This window comes from Myotis daubentonii, chromosome 4 (genome assembly GCF_963259705.1).
Source record: "Myotis daubentonii chromosome 4, mMyoDau2.1, whole genome shotgun sequence".
NCBI lineage: Eukaryota > Metazoa > Chordata > Mammalia > Chiroptera > Vespertilionidae > Myotis > Myotis daubentonii.
Window position 1 is genome coordinate 32,501,747 of NC_081843.1, and position 22,610 is coordinate 32,524,356.

Sequence of the window (22,610 nt, forward strand, 5' to 3'; positions counted from 1 at the left end):
AGGCCAGGGAGACCTTAGGGTCGTCAGTCAAATGTTAGCATGACCCAGGCTGGTCTCTGCCCCCCTGCGCCCTCCACCTGCCTTTTATGGGGGGGCCATGCTTGGTTTGACCTGGAAGCCAGGAAGTGAGGTCTGGGGAGCTCGTGTGGGTGGGGTATCGTCCCAGCTGGACATCTGTCTCCCCACTTCCCCACCCCCACCCCCTGGGATGGCAAGTCTGTCTGGTCCTGGGGCCAGCAGCAGCTCCTGGCCACCAAGTCATTCTTTCTCCTCCCATGGGCCATGGCCACCCTCAAGAGCATGGGCCTGGGGAGGGGCAGGGACAGGTCTGGGCATAGCATTCAAGAGGGTGGGGTGGGGGGACCGGCTTGCACCTCCCGGCCCTCGGTGTCGTGTCTTCTCCCCTCTGCATCCTTCCTGCTGCCCTGGAGAGGTGTGCCCTGGTCCCAGGCTCCCACCCCCAACCAGGGCCGCAGGAGGCAAGGACCAGGGAAGCTGGTTCTGGGGCAGCATCTCCGAGTGGGCGGGGGGGGGGGGGGTCGCTGCCCCCAGGCCCACTCGATCCAGGAACTACCGGAGACTCATGTCTTCAACTCCCTGTCCCAGGTACGTGAGCGGGACCTGCCCTTTGTCACCCACACCTTGTCATCAGAGTTCACTATTCTGCGGGTCGTCAATGGTGAGACGGTGGCCGCCGAGAACCTTGGCATCACCAATGGCTTCGTGAAGCCCAAGATGGGTGAGTCAGAGGGGAGGACGGTTGGGGTGGAAAAGGTGAAGGGATTAAGAAAAAAACAGACCTAGACAACAGAACAGTGATTGCCAGGGGGCCAGGGGGTGGAGGGAGGTAGAAGAAGGTCAAAAGGGAATAAATGGTGACAGGAGACTGGCTTTGGGTGGTGAATGCATGATGTGCTATACAGATGATGTATTATAGAGTTGTATTCCTAAAACCTATATAATTTTGTTAATCAATGTCACTCTAATAAATTCAATTAAAAAAAAAAATTACCAGGTGCTGCCCCAGAACAGCCCATTCTCAGAGCATCAGTTGAGCTCCAGGCAGAACACGGTTCAGCCGTCCTGGTCAGTAGGAGCTCAGCCAGGTGGTGAAGGTTGGGAAGGGCATTTCAGGCAGGAGATACGCCATGTGCAAGGGCCCCGGGCCTGGGTGAGCCTGGACTAGCAGAAGAGCTGTAGGTGGTGGTGGAGGCTGAAGAAATGACAGGCCAGGGCTCACAGGGCCTGGAGCCAGGCCTCCCAGAGCGTCGGCAGCAAACCCCACCTGCCCCCGCTGCTCCTCTAACCGCCTTGGCACCTTTGTCTTTGCACTCACAGTCCAAAGGCCCGTCATCCACCCACTGTCCAGCCCCAGCAACAGCTTCTGTGTCACCAGCCTGGACCCCGACACGCTGCCTGCTGTTGCCACACTCCTCATGGACGTCATGTTCTACTCCAATGGGTAGGGTCTCCTTGGGTGTGAGGGGCTGCAGGGGGTGGGGCCAAGAGGGACATGGCTGTGCCACGGAGCCCCTGTCTCAGAGGAGACAGACCTGCCCTGGGAGCTAGTCTGAGGGAGGAGACACAGACCTGCCCTGGGAGCTAGTCGGAGGGAGGAGACACAGACCTGCCCTGGACACTTGTCCAGGGTCGGTGGTGAGAGACATGGCTCTACCCAAAGCCCTGTCTAAGAAGGAAGACTTGCTTCCTTGGGAATCTTTATTTTTTTTATTTCAGAGAAGATGGGAGAGAGAGAGGAAGATTAGAGAGAATCATTGATCGGCTGCCTCCTGCACACTCCTGGCTGGGGATGAAGCTCACAACAGGAGCATGTGCCCGGACCGGGAATCGAACCATGACCTCCTGGTTCGTAGGTCAGTGCTCAACCACTGAGCAACGCCGGCCGGGCCTCCTTTGGGAACCTTGGACCTTGGTGAGGCCCAGTGCACAGGGAGATGCTAACAAACCCCACTGCCCCTGAGCTCCAAAGGCAGGCTCACTCCGTGAGCTTCAAACTCGGGGTTTTCATTCGACGACGACAGGGCTTTGCGTTTCCCTGAGTCGGCTTTACTTTAGGTCAACACCAGGTTGGGGGGTGCAGGTTCCAGTGAGCTGACAGTGACCACAGATCGTGCCCTGAAATATGGGCCAGCACGAGGACAGAGAACCTGCCGGGAAGGGGGCGTGCAGCCTGCCTGGGGGCCGGCGGGGGCTCCGGCACTGAGGTGGCCTGCTCACCTCCACGAATGCATGGGATGTGTGCGTTGCACAGAGACCTGCGGGGACACTGGCTCGGGGTTACTCAGCAAGGCAGGGAAGGGGCTCTCCCGGGCCAGTGCTCTTCCCAGCACCCCGTGCTGAGGCTACCGCGCAGGACAGGCAGGGGTCGGGGTGCAGTGGGACCCCCACTCCACCCTCACCAGCACCCCCCGCCCCCAGCGTGAAGGACCCCATGGCAGCCAGTGACGACTGTGGCCACATCCGCTTCTTCTCCTTCTCCCTCATCGAGGGTTACATCTCCCTGGTGATGGACGTGCAGACCCAGCAGAGGTGAGCCGGGCCACCCAGGGTGGGCTGGGCGCCGTGGAGGGCACATCCCCCACTCTGTCCCTAATAGTTCCTCACCACAACCTTCATTGCAGGTGGGCGGGCCCTGTCCCCAAGATGACAGGCAACTCAGACAAGGGCCTTGGGTCATTTGAGTACCATTTGCCCCTCAGTTCCCTCTGTGGAGCTGGGGAGGGGCAGTTGTTGCACAGCCAATCCCAACCTTGCCTTCCTGTCCCCCACCCCCAGGCAAGGGGGGTGCAGAGAGAGTGGGTGGAGGGCTCGGCAGGGTCCTGGGGCCCATCCTGTGGCGGGTGGAGCCCTGGCCAGGGAGCAGCTGAACATCAGCCTCTGGGGTTTTCCTCGCTCCTTGAAGGTTTCCTAGTAACTTGCTGTTCACGAGCGCATCTGGAGAGCTCTGGAAGATGGTGCGGATCGGAGGCCAGCCCCTGGGATTCGGTGAGCCCTGTGGGGTTCAGCGGGGGGGGCCTTGCCGAGTGCCTCCAAGTGCTGGGGCACTCACGTCACCCGGAGTCACAGCCTGTCTGTGCCCCGGGGCACAGATGGGGAGACGGAAGCTTGGGGAGCCTGAGGTCCCCCTGACCAGTGCAGGAGGGAGGGAGGGAAAGGCCTCTGGAGGAAAGTATTCACGGATCATCTCACGTCCCAGCACTTACCCCTTTCGGTCCTGGGAAGGAGACGTCCTCCTGCAGAACCCAGCTACCTGCTCCCGGGAGAGATCGCCGTGACTCCCCACACGCCGCCTCGCAGCGCCTCCACGTCCCCCACCAGTGTCTGGTGTTTTCCCATAAGCGTTTTCCGCGGGGCCCCAGGCCTCGGACCCTCGCGGCCCCCACCCTTTCACACCGGGTGCAGGCTGCGCCCGCTGGGAGTGACTGCAGTGTGCCTGGGGCTAGAGCTCGGTCGTGATTAGAAATGATTTCCTGGGGCTAGACCCGTGGTCGGCAAACCACGGCTCGCGAGCCACATGTGGCTCTTTGGCCCCTTGAGTGTGGCTCTTCCAAAATACCATGTGCGGGCGCGTACGTACAGTGCGATTGAAACTTCGTGGTCCATGCGCAGAAGTCGGTGTTTTGTGGAAGAGCCACACTCAAGGGGCCAAAGAGCCGCATGTGGCTCGCGAGCCGTAGTTTGCCGACCACTGGGCTAGACTGTGAGACCCAGAGCCGTCGCCCAGAAGCGGCTCTTGGTAAATCAGAGCGGCTGTTTGCAGGGAGGTCCTCGGCAAGCCCAGTGGTGTGGTGGCCCTGATCTCATAGGCGGGGTGCAGAGTGCTCCAGGGGCAGCGGGGCAGCCTGAGGGCTCTCCTTTGGGACAGGACACGGAGCTGGCAGGGCATTTGGACCTGGGTGAGGGGGTCCCTGAGGAAGCCAGGGTCTGCCACCTGCCTCACCTTTCTCATGAGCTCGCAGATGGACGGACAGTGCCCCTAACTCTGCTCACATCAAGAGGCCAATGGAGGAGCAATAAGGGTGGGATAGTAGATGAAACAACCGTCTCTCCGTTGGCAGACCTCTGCCCATTGCTGTAGGGGAGTTGTTTGCTCGGCCTCGTGGATAGCGACGGGGAAGGGAGGTTGCAGGACTCCAGCGTGAGCCGAGCAGGCAGCAGCTGCCTTCCCAGGATGTAGCGGGTTGAGAGCCATGCTTATAGCTACAAAGAGTCCTGCAGGGAAAACAACTTAGACTGTGACAGGGGCTAGACCGGCGGGTTCTGCGTGTGTTTGGCCGTGGTTAGAATAAATATATTTTACATCATAGCCCAGCACGCACACATACCAAACAACTCAAACTGCAGTCTCACACACCACACTCACCTAGCCACGCGCTGTGCTGCTTGGCCTTTCCCGGTCACCAGCCTTCTAAACTAATGTCACAGGTGGGCCACAGCCTGCAGTTTAAAGCGCACTGTTCTAGACCCTGGTCTCCTCCCCTCCTCCCTTTATAGGAAGAGAAGGTGTCCAGGACACAGCCGGTCTCCGCCAGGTAGCACAGTCCCCAGGAGTGTCGGTTGGAGGCCTGCACAGCCACCAAAGGGGCTTGGGGGCCAGCCAGGAGCCCGGCAGACCAAGGGGAAGCAGGAACTTGAGAGACCTACAGGGTTGCTGCGCGGGTGGGCCAACGAGCAGTACCAGGGCCAGGGAGGGGAGCGTCAGATCAGACGCTGGGTTTAGTGACAATGGAGGTGGAACCCGGGGTAATTCCTAGGCCAGTGATGGCGAACCTTTTGAGCTCGGCGTGTCAGCATTTTGAAAAACCTTAACTCTGGTGCCGTGTCACATATAGAAATTTTTTTATATTTGCAACCATAGTAAAAGACATATTTTTGATATTTATTTTATATATTTAAATGCCATTTAACAAAGAAAAATCAACCAAAAAAATGAGTTCACCTGTCATAGGTTCGCCATCACTGTCCTAGGCTTTGGCCTCAGAATCCCATGGGAACTGGCGACCAGACCGGGGCTTCACCCAGCACCTCGCCCACATTTGTGGGGACAGTGTTGGGGAAATGCATCATCACCAAAATCATAACAGTAGCTTTTAGGAAACCCACAGGATTGTGTCGGAGTGGGGTAGTCCTCAGATCCTGGAGGTCTTCCTGTAGGAGGAAGCCTTGAGCGGTGCCTTTAAATCAGGGAGGAAGCTGCCAATGAGGATAAGACCAGCCCCAGGCAACCCCAAGGTTGCTTTATCAGATAAGGTTTGGGGTAGACGAGAAAAGCAGCACAGACTCCCACTTCAGATGCTAGAGGGAGTAGGAAGTCACGTCCCAGCCCCACCAAATGCCTGACACTGCCAGTGGGGCTGCACTGAGGACACGGGCTCAGAGAGGAAGTGACTTGGCCACAGTTACCGGACTAGAAAGGGGGCCTGACCCATGTGTTCGAGCCCACACTGCCTCCAGGCCCGCCTTAGAGACCTCGAAGGCTGGCAGGGAAGATGCGTTGTGGCTACAGAGCATGGAACAGGCAGAGGGTGGCCAGTCAGACAGAACTGAGTGGAGAGCTCATTGCTGGCGGGGGCATCGAGAAGGCTCCTGGTGAAGGGGCCTTTGCACTAGGCCTTCGGGTGTGGGGGGAGTTCCCCGGGCAGATGGTGGGTGTGGGACAGGCACTGCTGGCAGAGGGAGGGAGAGGGCAGAGGGAGCACTGGCTGGCACCCGGGTGATGATGCCACCATGTGGAGGCTGAGCCAGTCCCCCCTCTGTCCCCAGATGAGTGTGGCATCGTGGCCCAGATCTCCGAGCCCTTGGCCGCTGCGGACATCCCCGCCTACTACATCAGTACTTTCAAGTTCGACCACGCGCTGGTGAGTGTCCTGCACTGGCCCGGGGCAGGGGAGCTGGCTCCAGGGGCTCACGTGTTGGCTGCCTCCTGCCCTTTCAGGTACCAGAAGAGAACATTAACGGTGTCATCAGCGCCCTGAAGGTCAGCCAAGCAGAGAAGCATTAGAAGGGTCTTACTCCTCCATCCGCCCTGCCCGAAGATTCTTCTTGCAGTATTTCTCAACAGACTGGAAAATCGGCCCCAGGTCCCCCAAAGAAGGGGCCTCAGAGGCACCCCCAGTTGCTGACTTCGCCAGGCCTGGGGCCCAGGCCAGGGCCTCCCCATGTCCTCCCTTCCCAGAGCCTCCAGAGAACCCCCCGTGCTCCCCCCACCCCCACTCCAGAAAATGATGTCTGAGGCCCAGAGAGCTGAGGAGCTGACCCGCCTCCTCACCCGGCCTCGCCCACAGCCAGGGGCAGACACTGACATAAGCTGGCACCTCCTACAAGACACTGGGGTACCAATTCGCATGTTACCTTGGGGAGCAGGCTGAGCAGGACTGAGTTCATGGAGCCCGGGGAGGCCCCGGTGAGGGGCAAGCTGGAGACTGTGGTTGCTGGTCTCTGGTTCCATCAGCTCAGGGCTGGTTCCCGGAGTGGAGGCCAGTGGGCAGCCCTCGCGACACATGCTGGTGAGGCTCTGGCAGAGCTGGGGGGGAGGCGGGGGGCCAAGCTGGGGAAGATCCGCGCCACCCAGAACCTCACCTGCCAATCACAGGGCTTGTGCCCTGACTCCCAGCAAGACTGCCAAGGGCACCCTGTCCAGACCCCCCCCCCCCCCCCACCACCACCACCACCACCACAAGCACTCACTCCTGGGAGGCGGTGCCGGGCAGACCCACCAGCCTTGGGCGTGAGCTCCTGGACCCTCCGCTTTCCCTGGACCCTACTCGGGAGGCGGAGCCTCGGCTTCCCAGCGTTCTGGGCCTGGGGTTTCTTAGGTCACCCCCTCCTCCCCAGCAGTTGACTAGACCAGCACAGGCTCCCTTGTCGTCCTGTCTCCCTTGCCTCGCTTTGGGGGACATAGAAGGCCTCTGCCCAACTCACCTGCCTGCCCGCCCCTCGGTCCTGGGACTGGCACTCATGAGTACTTGATCTGAGAGGCAGCTTAACTGAGCCTTAATAGAGAAAACCGTACTTTGTTTTAGTTTCGTATTTAATGTATTTGTGCCCAGGCTGAGGCTGGCAGCCTTTTCTAGAGACAGGGCCTGCTGAGTTGCCTGGGGACCAGAGGCCCAGCGTCGCTTAGCTGGTGCCCCGTGGCTCCAGGGACAGGATGAGCACTGGGCCCGGGCCCTCCCTGGAGCAGGACCCTGGGAGCAGAGGTCTGTTACTAGACGGGCCCCGGGCGCCACGCAGGGCTGCCCCGCCGGGCCCAATGACGGGTACCCAGGCAGCTGTGGTTGTGAGTGTCGGGACCCGAGGGCCACAGGGAGGTGACAGCCAGGTGGTAGGCAGCTGAGGCAGGTGTGTCCCCTGGAGGCTTCCCAGGCAGAACGGGGTGAGCCCCAGCCTCCTCTCTCCTGGGGGTGCTTTCTGCGTGCAAAGGGCCCGCCGTGGCCCCTGCCCTGCTGGTGCTCCTCCTCGGGCATCAGCTGACTCTGTCCCTGAGGAGCTCGGAGGAGGGGGGCCGGTCTCTGGGTCTGGTGAGGGGCTGCGTGAGCCCCACCCCTTTCTCTGAGCTCTGTGGGACCCTTCGTGCCCTGGAGGCCCCAGCGCAGTAGCTGTGCAGCTGGACCCTGGCAGATCTCGGGGGCTCATGCACTGAGTAGGAACCCACCTTTTTTTTCTTAAGTTAATTCGTTTTGCACAAAGCTCCATAACAACCAAAACGTGTAAATTGCTTGCTGGTTCCAAAATGGGGGTGGCGAAGTGGCTAGGGCGGCACTTGAAGCCCCGAGTCCCCTTTCTGTCGTTGGAAGGCCTTGGTGTTTGGAGGCGCACCTCTCCCGGCCCCTTCTTGTCCGTCCCCCTAATCACGTCACTTGACCTTTCCTCCTTCCCGAGCAAGTGTGCAGGCCCCGTGACCCCAGAAATGCGTGCTCCCCAGGCCCCTAGGGCGTATCTATTGTACACACGTATAAATACCTGTGTTTTATGTTGATATAGATATATACTGTACATAGCATATATACTTGAGCAATATATATGTTAATATATACTGTGGGCACGCACGTGTGTGTGTGCAGTACGTGGGCGCAGACCCCACTGTGTTTGTGCGTGTGTGTATGTGTGTGTGTGTGCGTGAGGGCCTCCGTCTGCCGTGTCTGCTGCACACACAGGCACGTTTGAGCCACCGTGTATTTTTAATTCAAGTATATAGGCAATACGACTTTGCGAGAAGCCGGCTGCTGCCTCAGCCCTGACTTGACAGAAAAACAAAACCAGCAGCCCGGGGGCTGAGCCCCAGAGGGGCATCGAGGGTTTCTCCCCCTTCTTTCTTGAAAGCTGGGTTCAACCCCTTCCTGAACTCCCATCTCCGTGGCCACCACCCTTGACATCCTTGTATTTCAAGATGGTAGAGCCCAGAGAGGAGGCGTTGAACAGAACAGCCCCCTTCTCAGCTCTCCCCGCCTGCTGGGTGGTCACCCCGAGTCTCCACCCAGGCCTGACCCCCTCGCAGGGCTCCGTTCATGCTGACGGCTCACCTGGCTGATCTCACCTGCAGCTTAGAAGCCCCGGGTTCTTTCCCAGGTCTCCTCCGGGGCTGGCCCTGTGTGTGCCCTGGATGTGTGTCAGGGCGGGGATGGGGCGCCTTCCACCCAGAAACCCGCCCTTTATTTCTCAGTCCCGGTCCTGCTGTGTGAAGAGGCCACGGAGGCCGGGCAGGAGTCCTCAGGTCTGTGCGTGCCTGTGATGAGCAGGGTCTGTGGTCTGGTGTCCACAGCACTGGGATGTGGGAGTGAGCATTTTTTCCCCAGTGGCCAGCTGCTCACCCCCTCCCAGGCTCTCCTGTGAGGGAGCATGTGCCCAGACCTGCCATAGAGGTGGCCCCAAGGGTTTCTTGGCTCTGGCTGGTGGGCATGCAGCAGGGGAGGGAAGCTGGGCTCGTGGGCAAAGCTGCCGCGGGGGGAGCAGGCAGGCCTTGTGTCTTTGCTACGGTGCCACTCCCTGGAAAGAAAAGCTCAAACTGTCTAAATGCCACCCTCGCCCCTTGCCCACCCCACCCCACCATACACTACAGTGAGGAGAGGGAGGGAGGGGCACATGACCACCCCTTCTCCCTCGTCCACAGTTGTGAAAGCCTGCCTCTGCTCCATCCTCAGCCCGGCTCCCCTGGTTCCTGGGAAACTCCTGCCCCCCAACCCCTAGTCCTGACCCAGCAAAGTCAGGCAGTGCCAGCTCTGCACCTCCTTTCTCCCCAGGCATCTCCAGAGACCTGCAAGAGGTGCCACCCAGGCCACTGCCCTCAGCTCAGGGTACACACCCAAGCTGGAGAGGCATGCAGACCTCCCCTCCCCAAGATTCAAGGGGTCGAGAGCCCCCCAGCACCAGCATTCTCCCCCTCCCACCCCCTCCAGCCCCAGGCTCCCCCAGCAGGCAGCACAGCCTCAGGACCAGTGTAGTCTGATGGGGCTTCACCCTCTGAGATGACAGAATGCCATGGAAGTCAGAGCTGGGAGGGGCCAGGCCGGTGTCAAGCCAAGGGTACCATTTGCCTGATAATCGATAATAAGCCTGCCTACCCACCACCGGTCCCTCCTGGTCACATTTCCCCACGGCCACCTGGGCCACCTTTCTGAGCCTCTGGGTCCGGATGTGGGACAACGAGGGCCCTTCACAGCCCCCGCTAAGAGAGGGGACGTTGGGGCTCTATCTCCCTGTTGGCAGCAGAGCACGCCAGCCTGAGAAGTTGTTGAGGCCACTTTGAGTGAACACTGGGTGGGGGTGGGAAGAAAACACCCCAGTGTATCTGTGCCGCTGTAAGTCGGCTGGGGAGCGATGGCGTTGGTGGTCAGGCTGAGAGGAGGATGGGAAGACTGGCTGTTCAGGCATCCCAGCTGCCGTGCTAAGGAAGGGGCGAGGCCTACAGCAGGCTCAGGCAGGAGCCCTCCGTCCAGAGGCCGCCCGGGAGGGGAGCCAACCCAGACGCCAGCGGAAGGCCGGCTTGGGAGGGGTGGCCCAGGGTTGTCGCCAGGAGAGTTGAGCCCTGGTATAGCTGGATCTCAGAGCTTAGCCCAGGTTTGGTTAGTTTTGTTTTTTATTTTCAACTTAGAGGCAGCCAAAGGACACCCTTGTCTGTCATACGTTTGCATAGATTGTGGAGGGCAGAAGGGTGGGCTGTGGCCTTCGGCCTTCGCACTCGCACACTCCTGTGGAGCCTGCTGAATTGGGAAGGTGAGGACGGCGGCTGCTGGCTAAGGTCGCTGCTTGTCCTTGGGGCTCGTGGCACCAGGGCTGGCCTGGCTCGTGGCACCCGTGGGTAGCCTGGCAGTGAGGGAGTGTGTGGCTCTCGGTTCAAGGGGATGGGAGGCTATGAGAGTCAGGACACTGGTCTGTGCACGGCCACACATGTTTGCACTTACACATGATGTGTGTGTGTGTGTGTGTGTGCGCGCTGTGTCAGACACATTAGTGTGTGTAAGAGCACATGTGTGCAGAGTCTGAATCTGCGCTAAGGGACTGCCTCACTCCGTGTTTTGCGGCCTTGGGAGCATTCTCACCTGTGGCCACGTGTGGAGGGGGTGGAGGCAGGCCTGGAAGGGCTGCCCAGATCTCTGGGTTTTGTTAGCACTGCCCTGTGGTCGGAGCAGAGGTGTCCCCTGCAGGACTCTGTCCGCACAGCCGGCCTGAGAGCCTGGGCCTGCCAAGCCGCCGCCTCAGAAGCATCGAGTCCTGAGGTCTCCCAGGGAGAGCGGTGGGTGCCGGGCCCTCACCTGCTGGGCTCCTCCGGGAAGGGTATCAGCAACGCTGGAGACCAGGGCTCAGGGGAACAGAAAGATGAAAAGCAGGCCAAATTCAGAGACCAAGCTCATTGCGTTTTCTGTCCATTGCCTCGGTTTACCTATTTATATTCAGAAAATGGTCCAGGCAGAACTGAGCAGGGTGGCTCCAAAACTGGGGTGGGGGCCGTGGACAAGCCCTCTTCTTACTCTATGCCAAAACCATTTCCGTTATCCTGAGATGGGGGTGAGTGGATGCTGGGTGCACGGGCTCTGAGGGGCCTCCGCCTGCCCAGGCCTCATCTTGGGGAACCGAGCCCTCACTGGCATCTGGACCTGGGCCCGGCCCTGGGTGAGGGGAGAAGTGGGCAGCCCTACACCAAGGCCCCTCACGCTCACTTTGTTGAAGAAAAAAGAACCCTCGAGATTCATGTACTGTATGACGGAGAGAAAAACATACCTATGTTCCCCAAAAAAGACAGTATATTTTGTACTTTGTAAAGTGTTAATTAAAATGGAGAAAACAGTGATCTCGGCTGACAGCTATCTGACTTTATTCGGACCCAGGGCCACCACTCATCTCCCCGTTCTCCATACTGCGGTCTGGGGAGCACAGGCCAGGGGCTGGGGGGAAGCAGGAAAGCCTTCCAGCCCAACACCAGAATCGGAGAGGAACCAGCCCCAGAGCGAGGGGGGGTATCCGTTACCAGGTGCTGCAGAGTAAGTTGCCCCAAACTTAATGGCTGGAATGGTTTATGTGCCACGGCTTCTGTGGGGGGAATTCGGGAGCGTTTGGGCTGTTCTGGCTCAGCCCCTCGCGAGGCTGCAGTCTGAAGGTCTGGCTGGGATGAGGATCCCTTCCACGGCGGTTCATTCTCACGGCTGGGTTGGCAGGAGGCCGCCGGTCCTCTCCACGCGTCTCCCCATAGGACTGCCCCAGTGTCCTCCCAGTATGGCTTCCCTCGGAGCACAGGATTCAAGGGCCAAGGCCAGTGTTTTCTCCCCTAGGCTCAGAATCCACGCACCGCCACCACCCTCCTCACCCGCTGATTGACATGGGAGGAGACCACACAAAGATGTGAAAACCAAGAGGCCCAGGTCATGGGCCATCTTGGAGACTGGCTGCAACACCCACATTCGTCCCCAAGCCTCTGCCAGAGGTGGGCCTGGGGGTCAGGCAGGAGGGCCCTGCTGGGGATGGGGGGATCAGCATCCCCCCCACACACCTACAAGGGCACTGACATTTGGCTCTTACCCTGTTGGCAGGAGGCCTGAGACCAGCAGGTCCTGGGACTTGGTCACCCTTTGCCCTGACCCCTCTGATGTTTTCCATGGAGGGCAAGACTCTGCCTGCCCTCGGCCCACCGACCCCAGTCCCCACCCACCTCCCCCACAGGAGCAGCAGCACTGGAAATGCGAGTGGAGATGGGGCTGGAGCACCCGTGCACCCCCTGAAGCTCTGGCGACTGTGGAGCTCAGGCCCCGACATCACAGATTCATCCGGGTCCCCAGCTCCGGGCCGGGTCTGGCACTGCCTGGGTGACCGTGAGTGTGAGTAAGAGGTGGGAAGGGAGGCCTTTGCAGCTGATTGGAGAGTGTGGGGGCAATGAAGAGTCCCCATGAATGTCATGGCTCCAGAGGGGTATCTGCAGACCAGAAACAAAATGGTTTATGTTCTGCTACTTACATCGCAGTTTTTTGAAAAAGGGAATGTGGTAGAAAATACAACAGGTTGGATGCACAGCATGAAGGACGGCCAAGAAAGAAATGTGTGCTGCTTGACCACTCTCTGCAGTTAAAGGAAGTTCCTGTAAACACCGTGAAGCACAGCACGGAGGAGGGGAGTGAGATGAAGGGGAGAACGCGGAGGGAGGCCCTTACCTTGCAAGGCTTGGCAGGGGAGCACCTCCTTGGCGATGTGTTTCCAAGAGCTGCACCCGAGCTGAACCAGCAGAGGCTGTCAGCTAGACCTGCAGCCCATGTCTCCACACTGGGGAGCCCCGGGCGGGCGCAGAGAGGGTCCTGATGGGAAGAGGCCTGTAGAAGCAGCAGAGAGGCCCTAGCCGGCCGGTGGGGAACAGCCACACTGGGTTCAGGAAAAGAAATATTCAGTGTCTTGGAACTCAAGATGACTGTGTTAGGGTTTACATCAGTGGTTCTCAACCTTCCTAATGCCGTGACCCTTTAATCCAGTTCCTCATGTTGTGGTGACCCCCAACCATAACATTATTTTCGTTGCCACTTCATAACTGTAATTTTGCTACTGTGATGAATCGTAATGTAAATATCTGATATGCAGGATGTATTTTCATTGTTACAAATTGAACATAATTAAAGCATAGTGATTCATCACAAAAACAATGTGTAATTATATCTGTTTTCCGATGGTCTTAGGCGACCCCTGTGAAAGGGTCGTTTGACCCCCAAAAGAGTTGCGACCCACAGGTTGAGAACCGCTGGTTTACATGATCCAAGTGTCAGAGTTAAAAATTAAATGAATGCCTCAACAATTCCACTCGTAGGCATATACCTAAGAAAATTGAAAACATTCACACAAATGCTTGTGTGGGAATGTTCAAAAAAACACAAAGCTGGGCCAATATAAAACTGACACATGAATGTTTTGGCACTATTCACAATAGTGGGACCAACCGACATATTTATGAATGAGTAACCAATGTGGTCTATCAAAAAGAAAGAAAAAAAGTACCTCCCCCAATGACCCCATGGTCCAGCCAGGGTTGGGAAGCCAGGGTTAAGGGTACAGTCTGCCCAACGGCTCTGTCATGAACTCGCCCTCCTGGGCAGCTCTGTGGGCAGGTGGCCTCACTTGGAGGCCGACCAGAGGCAGCCAGGCCCCCGATGCACAAGCTGGAACAGACACCTCACCACCACGTCCCAGCACTGGCAGGGCCTGGAGTGCGGTGGGTGCCCAGGAGTACGGATACATTCCCCTCAAGCCTCTGCATCACCCGCAATATTCTCTCGCTGGAATGAGGGCCGACAGCTGCAGCTGTGGGACATCCTAAAGCCATGAACCTGAACTTGTTTCCAGCTCCAAGGTGGACTCCAACCGGGCATTGTTGATGGTCATGGCCTTGTGTTCCCTGGTCTCCTGGCATCTCAGCTGCATTATGCTACCAGAGGAATAGCAAGACGTTTCTCTGCTCCCCCAGGGGCAGCCTCCCCACCACCAGCTACAGCCCACCTGCTGGCCTCCCTAGCAACACAACTCCTGGTGTGAGGAGGTGACAACAGTCTGGATTTATCCTTTTAAACTTGACTGCTGAGCATGCACCTCCGTGTGGCCCAAAATCTGAGAATAGCACAGCTAGTACTCCGGACATTGTCTCCGGATCAAGTGTAACCTCAGCTGCTGCTGCTCCATGTTCAACAGCAACGTTTGTGTGAAAGGCCGGGATTTTTTTATTGTTGTTGTTAATCCTCACCTGAGGATTTATTTTTTTAAATATTTTTTATTGATTTCAGAGAGGAAAGGAGAGGGAGGGAGGGAGGGAGGGAGGGAGAGAGAGAGAGAAACATCAATGAGAAAGAATCATTGATCAGCTGTCTCCTGCACGCCCCGCATTGGGGTTTGAGTCCGCAACCCGCGCAAAGCCTGACCAGGAATCAAACCGTGACCTTCTCATTCATAGGTCGACACTCAACCACTGAGCCACGCTGCCAGGCCCTCGGCCCACTGACCCCAGTCCCCACCCACCTCCCCCATAGGAGAAGCAGCACTAGAGATGGGAGTGGAGATGGGGCTGGAGCACCCGTACACCCCCCCCCCCCCCCCCCGAGCCCAAGGAAGCTCTGGCTACTGTGGAGCTCAGGTCCGGACATCAGATTCATCTGGGTCCCCAGCTCCATTGATTTTTTCCCTTCCATTGATTTTTAGAGTAGAAGCGGGGAGTAGAAGGGGAGAGAGAGAGATTGGTTGCCTTTTGCACATACCCCGACTGGGCCAGGGATCAAACCTACAACCCAGATAAGTGCCCTTAACCGGTAATCAAACCCATGACCCTTTGGTGCACAGGTCAACCACTGAACTACATACAGGCCTGGGATTTTTTAATAGTCACCTAAGAATATTTTTCCATTGATTTTTATTTTTTAAATATTTTTTTAATTGACTTGAGAGAGGAAGGAGACAGAAACATCAATGATGAGAATCATTGATTGGCTGCGTCCTGCACACCCCCTACTAAGATTGAGCCCACAGCACAGGCATGTGCCCTGATTAGGAATCAAACTGTGTGTGACCTCCTGGTTCGTGGGCTGATGCTCAACCAGAGCCACACCGGCCGGGCTCCATTGATTTTTAGAGAGAGTGGGAGGGGGAGAGACAGAGAGAGAAACATCGATGTGAGAGACACATTGATTGGTTGCTCCCTCACACACCCCAACCTGGCCTGGGGATTGAGCCTGCAACTGAGGTACATGCCCTTGACCGGAATCAAACCCAGAACCCTTCAGTCCTTGGGCTCTAGCCACTGAACCAAACCAAGTAGGACTGGGATTTCTAATTTATTCATTGATTTGAGAGAGAGGGAGAGAAACATCCATTTGTTCCACTTCTTTATGCATTCATTGGTTGATTCCTTAATTGGGGCAACCTGAGTCCGAGGGCAGCTGGGGAGTGCACCTGGGAGAGAGAAAGGGTTTGGGGAAGGGGTAAGCCCCTGGGGTCCCATCGCAGGGCAAGACAGGTCCTGGGGTGATGGCTGCCTCGCGGGGACCAGTGCGGGGTGCTACCCCCAAGACCATCTGAAAGGGTGCGTCCCCCAGCAGACTGCATGGTAAACCATGTTGCTTCTCCTTGGGGGAGGTGGGTGGGGACTGGGGTCAGTGGTTGAGTGTCAACCTATGAACCAGGAGGTCCCTCAGAACGGTCTGAGCGGCTCTCTTGCTGGTCAGGAGAGGCCGGGCCCGCTCAGGTGCTGGGACCGTTCTTCACCACTGGGGCACGTGGTACTCGGCCCAGCCAGGAGCTTCAGGAAGGAAAATGACAAATTATTTTCTTTTTATTTTTTTTAAATATTTTATTGATTTTTTACAGAGAGGAAGGGAGAGAGATAGAGAGTTAGAAACATCGATGAGAGAGAAACATCGATCAGCTGCCTCCTGCATATCTCCCACTGGGGATGTGCCCGCAACCCAGGTACATGCCCTCGACCGGAATCGAACCTGGGACCCTTCAGTCCGCAGGCTGACGCTCTATCCACTGAGCCAAACCGGTTTCGGCGACAAATCATTTTCAATTTTATTTCAAATTTATGGAAAAGCCTTGCTGTAATAACATAAGAACTGGACCCCACAAAGACGTGTGCCCAGGCAAGGGGTCCTGGGGCCGCTCCCCAGACACTACATGGCTGCTTCTTGCTGCCTCAGGTCACAGCGATCTGCTCAGTGACAATTCCACTTTAAGCTGCAATTGTCTTGACATCACCGTCTCCTTGTGCTTTGTTTTTTGCCACAGCCCACACAACCATCTAACGTACTTTGCATTCTGCTTGTTTACTGTCCACTTGGCCCCCTAAAATGTGAGTTTCATGAGACCTGCTTACAGAAACTCTTGTCACCAAGACTCAGTGTGATAAACAGTGCCTGGCACACAAGGGACACAAGGCAACAGTGAGAGCTCAGTCTGTGACATGATTACCAGGTGGGGTTTTTTCTGTTCCCCACCCGTGAGAGGTAGGAGGTATAGTTTACGTCAGAGGACAGGGGCCGGATAGTTTTGGGGGGTCCTTGTTCTTTACCTCGGTGGGATGGGAACAACAGGGCAAGAATCTTGCAGGAAGCATTTCCCCAGGCGGTTTCCTCCTGAGACAGGGCAAGCACATATTCCATCCCATTGCTGTCTGAGGTCCATCCAGATGGAAATGGGACCACCTGGGCTTCTGGCCTTCCTGCCGCGCAAACGTTAAGGGCGTGTACAGACGTTTAATCCATTCCACCCAGGCATTCGTTCCCTTACATCCTACTTGTATATGCACGGTGGCAGCAGGGGCCTAGGGCAGTGGTTGGCAAACTCATTAGTCAACAGAGCCAATTATCAGCAGTACAACGATTGAAATTTCTTTTGAGAGCCAAATTTTTTAAACTTACAACTATATAGGTAGGTACATTGTTATTAACTTAATTAGGGTACTCCTAAGCTGGCCTTTGCTAAAAACGTCCTCAATCTGATTGAGGTGCGTTTGCTGAGGTCGACCCCTTCCAGCTCTCCCATCCACACTCGTCTTGTATACTTGTTTCGTCTATTCCTTTCATTCATCCTCTCTATATGTCCACCCCCCACTTCTTCTAACTCCACTTCTTCAAAATAGACTCGCCCCGGCCGAAAACCGACTTTTGCACATGGGCCACAAAGTTTCAATCGCACTGTACGTGCGCACCCGCACGTGGTATTTTGTGGAAGAGCCACACTCAAGAGGCCAAAGAGCCGCATGTGGCTCATGAGCCGCGGTTTGCCGACCACTGGCCTAGGGCAACAGTCGCCAACCTTTCGGACCTCACAGACCACCAGTTGGTGACCGCTGGCCTAGGGGATCTTGTCCTGTGACATCTCCTAAATCTAGTCCTAGCCAATCTTTTGACCTAAAGGCTGAAATATCTAAGTCATTCAAGTTATCTATAACCAATAACTTAACTGGATTATCAGTTATTTTTATACTTCATTATTTTCTTCCAATTGAACTGTGGGAGTAGACTGTTTAGAAAATAGTTTTCAAACAGGACTGTCTTCTACTGTAGTTTTCACTGGCATCTAGTAGCCTCTTTATCAAATGCCTTGTTTTTGAAAGCTAATCTCTATAAATGAGCAAGTACAATAAAAAGACCTCTCCAGCTCTTAAGAATAAAAATGCAGAAAATAGACTTTATTCCAAAAGAGGTTTTTAAAGTGTTTTTTTAAAGAATAAGACAAGTTACATTACTCTTTGTTTTCCACAATTTCTGGATCTCTTCTCCAGGACTGGCACTGCAGCCAAGCTTTTGCGGATGTGTTCGGAGCCCTCAGCCACAAGAATCTGGCCTCCATCTTCCTCCCACAGGGGCTTCTCCACTTCTCCCAGCCAGGCAGTGAGAATGGTTATGAGGCTGATGGCAGCCATGAGCCCATGGGGTGCCGAGCTGGCGCCCACTCTATTTTCAGGGAGAACCCCAATCCAAGCAAAGGATCTCGGCATGTCCCACCAGCAAGCTGGCTTTCAGGGTCCACTTTGGGAGGAGAAACCTGAATGAAAACCCCAGGCCGAAGCCAGCCGGCTCCCTCAGTCAGGCTGGGCTGCCCCGTGCCCACACACGCTCACCCTACCTCTGCTGTGCTCCAGGGGCTGCAGAAGCCTCCTGAGCACTGCTCTGTCAGGCTCCTTTCAAGATCAAACAAAATGCATATCATGAGCAAATATTTGTGAAGACCAGTTTCTCAGGCCAGACATGACTCCAGAGGCCATCCCGTGCTCCCAGGAAAGAGCCGAGACATTCTAATGATCCTCACCACGCTGGGGCCTGGGGCCTGGGGCCCATCTTCCTGCAAACCAGCCCGATAAAGGCAGCCGTGATGTGCTGCACTGGCAGGTCTCACCGGAGCAGGGACCACGTCTCCGGACTTCAGGTTGCACCTCCTAAGGGCTTTAGGAGAGAGTGTCACACTTCATGGAGAGCTCTCGTCCTCTCTGAGCCCCATCAGAACCCCGCGGGCTGCCTCTGCTGAGCAATCCAAGTGGGTCTGAGGCCAGGGCAGGCTCACCTGGGTCAGCAGGAGATTTAGATGAATGACTTGGCCAGAGTCACCATGTGATCCACACCACAGGCCACATCCACGGGCTCCCCAGGCATCGTCACCTGAAAACAAGAGCCAGCACACAGTGAAGGGAAATGGCCAACTGGGGGACAGGCAGGCTTAGAGGTGGCCCCAGCTGGGCCTGATCCGGGCCCTGCATCTTGGTAGGTGACTTAGCCTCTCTGAGCCTTGGCTCCCTCCTCTGGGTGATAAATGGGGACACTTACAACCTACCTAGCAGGTCTGCTGGGCCGAGCAAACGCAATCACCATGGAAAGGCCATCTGAACTCCCCAACTGGTCAGCAGTGGGCGTTACTGTCCAGCCCCCAAGAGGCCACTGTGGGCACAAGCACGAACCCGGAGTGACATCCCACAGAGGTTAGTCCCCTGTGAGTATGACCCCGCCAGAGGGCAACCCTGTGCTCCGGCCAGGTGTTGAGTAGCCTTTCCTAGTGTCACCGCCGTGGCTCACTAGAGCGGCTGGAAAAACCCTTTCTCCTGCTCTCAGGTCCACTGTGGGAACTAGGCCCCTGGCCCCGGGTCTTTACCCACTTTGCCCCCAGCTCCAGCTCCAGACACGGGCACTGAGTCCTGTCACCCTCAAGGAGGGACGCTGACTGTGTCTCAGAAGGCGCCCAAGGCCTGGCCAGCAGTCCTGCCGACACTGCCCATCCACGCTGACAACACTCAGCACAGGAAGGCCCGACTCTCAAGGTAACAGCAGCCTCCTCTGTTTGCCTTTTTATTTATTTATTTATTTAGGTTAATCCTCACCCAAGGATATTTTTTTTAGAGAGAGAGAGAGTAGAAGGGAGGGAGGGGGAGAGAGAGAAAGAGGGAAACATTGATGTGAGAGACACATCAATTGGCTGCCTCCCACATGTGCAAGATGGAACCTGCAATCCAGGTATGTACCCTTGACTGGGAATCAAACCTGCAAACCTTCAGTGCACAGGCCAACACTCTAACCACTTAGCAACACTGGCCAGGTCCTGCCTGTTTGCCTTTAAAATGACTCATTGTTCACAGCCTGGCCTTGGAAATGGGTGTGTCCACGACTCAAGGATTTCCATACCCACATGGCCACCCCAGTTCTCCAGAAAAGGGGCACTTTCTACTTGGTGCGAAGAGAAGCAAATGCCACGTACACTGTTTTCTTAGATGGCAAGTTTTAAGACAGTGCACTTGTACCACTTACTCCTCAGCCCTCAGCTACAATGGATGCTGCTTTTCTGACCAGATCCGAATCCTGCCATCCTGCCGGGGTGGGCAGTGTACAGCTGGAAAGGGGACCTGTAACAGCCTGTGGAGTTTACTGAGCTTAAGAGGGAGAGGCCTACTCCAGATGGCCTGGCCTAAAAGCCCAGAGGCAGCACTGCCGACCCTGCAGCTTGGCGCCTTTGGCATGGAGAGACAAGTCCATTAAGGGCTCCTGGCCACAAACAAATGGACACTAGTAACCAAGTTGTGCTCCCCTTCCCTCCCTCCCTAAACAAACGTCTTTGGCAAAGCCTATTAGAGAAATCACTAAACAAACAAGAAGCCCTGCCCCAGCTCATCGCAAAGGCTCAGAGATGCAGAAAGCGTTCCAGGCTGGCCAGGGACGCAGGGGAAAGCCTGCCGCCTCTGTGGTGACCAGGCCCAGGCGAACTCTTAGCAACCCCCCAGGGCCATTAGAGCACATTTCATTGACCACTGTGGGCGGGGGAAGTGCCCCTCTCCACAGTAACCTGCAGCCCGGCTACTGCAGTTACCACCTCTGTCCTTGTTCCCCAAGTGCTCTGGCCATTAGGGCCCAAGGCAGAGTGGACCACTTGCCTTGGCTTACTCACCAGGACTATGGCCTGGCCTCGGAGGCCCACCTCTCTGTGGCGCAGGTGGGCGGGGCCCGTTAAGCAGTCACTCGCAGTCTGTCTCTGAACCGAGTCCAGAGAAGAATGCCCTCAGCCATGTTTTATTTTTGTCCTTGTCAAGGTTAAAAGGAGCTTCTATTCTAAACCAATTTATGCTCACAACATTACTGCAAATGGAAACAGTTCTAAAAACCAAAAGCACCTTTAGCCTGAGTGACTGAAAGGTTTGAGCAAACTCAGTTTAGGAACATCTCTCTCCACAGGGACACGTTCCTGAAACAAGCGCCCAGCAGGTGAAAGACACGGGACGGCTGAGAGCACTGCCCCTGGGCAGTGGCCGGGCCCAGCAGACTTGCTGCTCCCACTTGGCTGCTTCTGAATTCCCTTCCTGGCATAAGCGAGCAGGCTGAGAAAGGAAAAGAGCTTGACCGGCAAGGAGGCACTGCCCCAGAGCGCCCAGCTGCCACAGGGCACCTCTCTCCCGAGGTGGCCATATATGGAGGCCTGAAGGCCAAAGGGTTTCCCAGCCTGTGCTCCCAAACCCAACCTGGTACTGACCAGAGGAGCCATGGCGAGAGGGCAGCACCGCCTGCAGCAGGAAAACATCCTGGAAAGCTTCGGAAGGAGAGGTTTAAATCAGGTGGCTCTGATGGCACTACATGGGCCTACAAACTGAGGGAGAAGCCCAGGTTCTGTGAGTCCAAGAACAACTAGTGAGTGCCTTGTAGGCGCTATAAATAAGACTTTACTCTTCCTTTTTCTTTCTTGGAATCCTTTTTAAATGATGTAACAGCCCCCACAGAAGATTAATAACAAAATACAGTGCTTTAAGCTTCAAAACCTCCTGTAATTTTTTTTTAAGTGAATACAACAGAACAGACAGAAGGTCCAGCTACCCAACAACAGACAAATTGAATATTTAAGGAATCCAGCTTGGTTGATCCAAAACCTGGTTCCTGCCACCACCTTTGTCCCAAGCCTCACTCAGCCTTGCACCTCAAGCTTGCAGAGTGGAAAGGCCAGGTCACCAGATCTCAGCACCATTCTTCAAGCTCTCTCCTCACCCATCCACAAACAGCTCAACAAATGTACAAGGAGGAGGACAACAGTTTGTCAAACTGCAGCGGGAAGGCCGGGGAGGGTGGGGGTGCAGGAGGTAGGGGGGTAAGAGATCAACCAAAGGACTTGTATGCATGCATATAAGCATAACCAATGGACATAAGACACCGGGGGATAGGGGAGGCTAGGGGACTGTCTAGGGCGGGGGGAAAAAATGGACACATATGTAATACCCTTTGTAATACTTTAAGCAATAAAAATAAATAAATAAATAAATAAATAAATAAATAAATAATAATAAAAAAAGAAAGCAGCCAAGTGCCCCTTTGCTGATGGTACAGATGCAGAGAACAACATTCCCAAAGGGAGGTTTGACGGGTGATGAGTCAATGAAGGGGGGTCTGGTCTGAGAGGCAAGTGGTGTCAGCCCCCAGCAGCCTGCTCCTTCCAGCTTCACAGCAGGGCCCGAGGCCTGGCCCAGCCATTTCAATAAGGAACATGCTATCAGATTTCAAATCTCAGTTTATGGCTGTCCTACGTCTTCACTCTAATCTGGAGGAAATGGAGGCAGGTGAGGAGCCCCTCATCACAGCAGTCATTCGTCCAAACCCCAGGTGCTTTACTGTTTCCCAAGCCCCCCTGCAGAAAGGCCTTCTGGTGGGGTTCGAGAGCAGGCAGTGAGGAACTACCAAGAAAACAAGCAGGATGTTTAAATCACATTATCGGCATTTCCATTACCTGCGGTGCCATCCACTGTCCGTCAACTGCCTCCATTCCTCACACATGATGACATTTTCTAGCTCCAGGAATAAGCGAGGGAGCGCCAGCCAGCTCAGGAACAACTCTGGTCCACAACAGTTTTTCTAACAAGTTCAAAGTCTCTATTTTGACCTATTCTCTTAGAAACTGCACCTACTGTTTTCATAAAGGAGTCAGGGCCTGCCAAGTTCACAGGGACCAGGAGAGTCAGCAGCCGAGGGGAGGGCCAGTGGAAACAAGCCCCTAAAACAGTGATGGCGAACCTATGACACACGTGTCAGAGGTGACACGCGAACTCATTTTTCTGGTTGATTTTTCTTTGTTAAATGGCATTTAAATATATAAAATAAATATCAAAAATATAAGTC

At 55.8% G+C, this 22,610-nt stretch overlaps 2 protein-coding genes across 8 annotated transcripts in view; one reads left to right on the forward strand and one right to left on the reverse strand.

Annotated features, from left to right (window-relative positions):
* Positions 1-11,308, forward strand: part of CASTOR2 (cytosolic arginine sensor for mTORC1 subunit 2) — a 49,796-nt gene extending 38,488 nt beyond the window's left edge. For both annotated transcript variants that reach the window (XM_059693414.1, XM_059693415.1), the window contains 6 exons: positions 607-739; positions 1,339-1,462; positions 2,440-2,550; positions 2,924-3,006; positions 5,785-5,879; positions 5,957-11,308. In XM_059693414.1, the coding sequence (XP_059549397.1) occupies positions 607-739; positions 1,339-1,462; positions 2,440-2,550; positions 2,924-3,006; positions 5,785-5,879; positions 5,957-6,022 (612 nt within the window). In that variant the 3' untranslated portion in view covers positions 6,023-11,308. The remainder of the gene's footprint in view (positions 1-606; positions 740-1,338; positions 1,463-2,439; positions 2,551-2,923; positions 3,007-5,784; positions 5,880-5,956) is intronic.
* A 1,514-nt stretch (positions 11,309-12,822) lies between these two features.
* The window catches only part of RCC1L (RCC1 like), a 31,242-nt gene continuing 21,454 nt past the window's right edge, over positions 12,823-22,610 (reverse strand). For 2 of the 6 annotated variants that reach the window (XM_059693411.1, XM_059693408.1), the window contains 2 exons: positions 18,538-18,632; positions 17,638-18,419 (listed from right to left, as the gene is read on the reverse strand). In XM_059693411.1, coding sequence (XP_059549394.1) covers positions 18,399-18,419; positions 18,538-18,632 — 116 coding nt within the window. In that variant the 3' untranslated portion in view covers positions 17,638-18,398. Of the gene's footprint in view, positions 12,865-17,637; positions 18,633-21,793; positions 22,036-22,610 lie in introns of those variants that run through there. The other 4 variants (XM_059693410.1, XM_059693409.1, XM_059693407.1 and 1 more) reach the window with 4 other exon arrangements.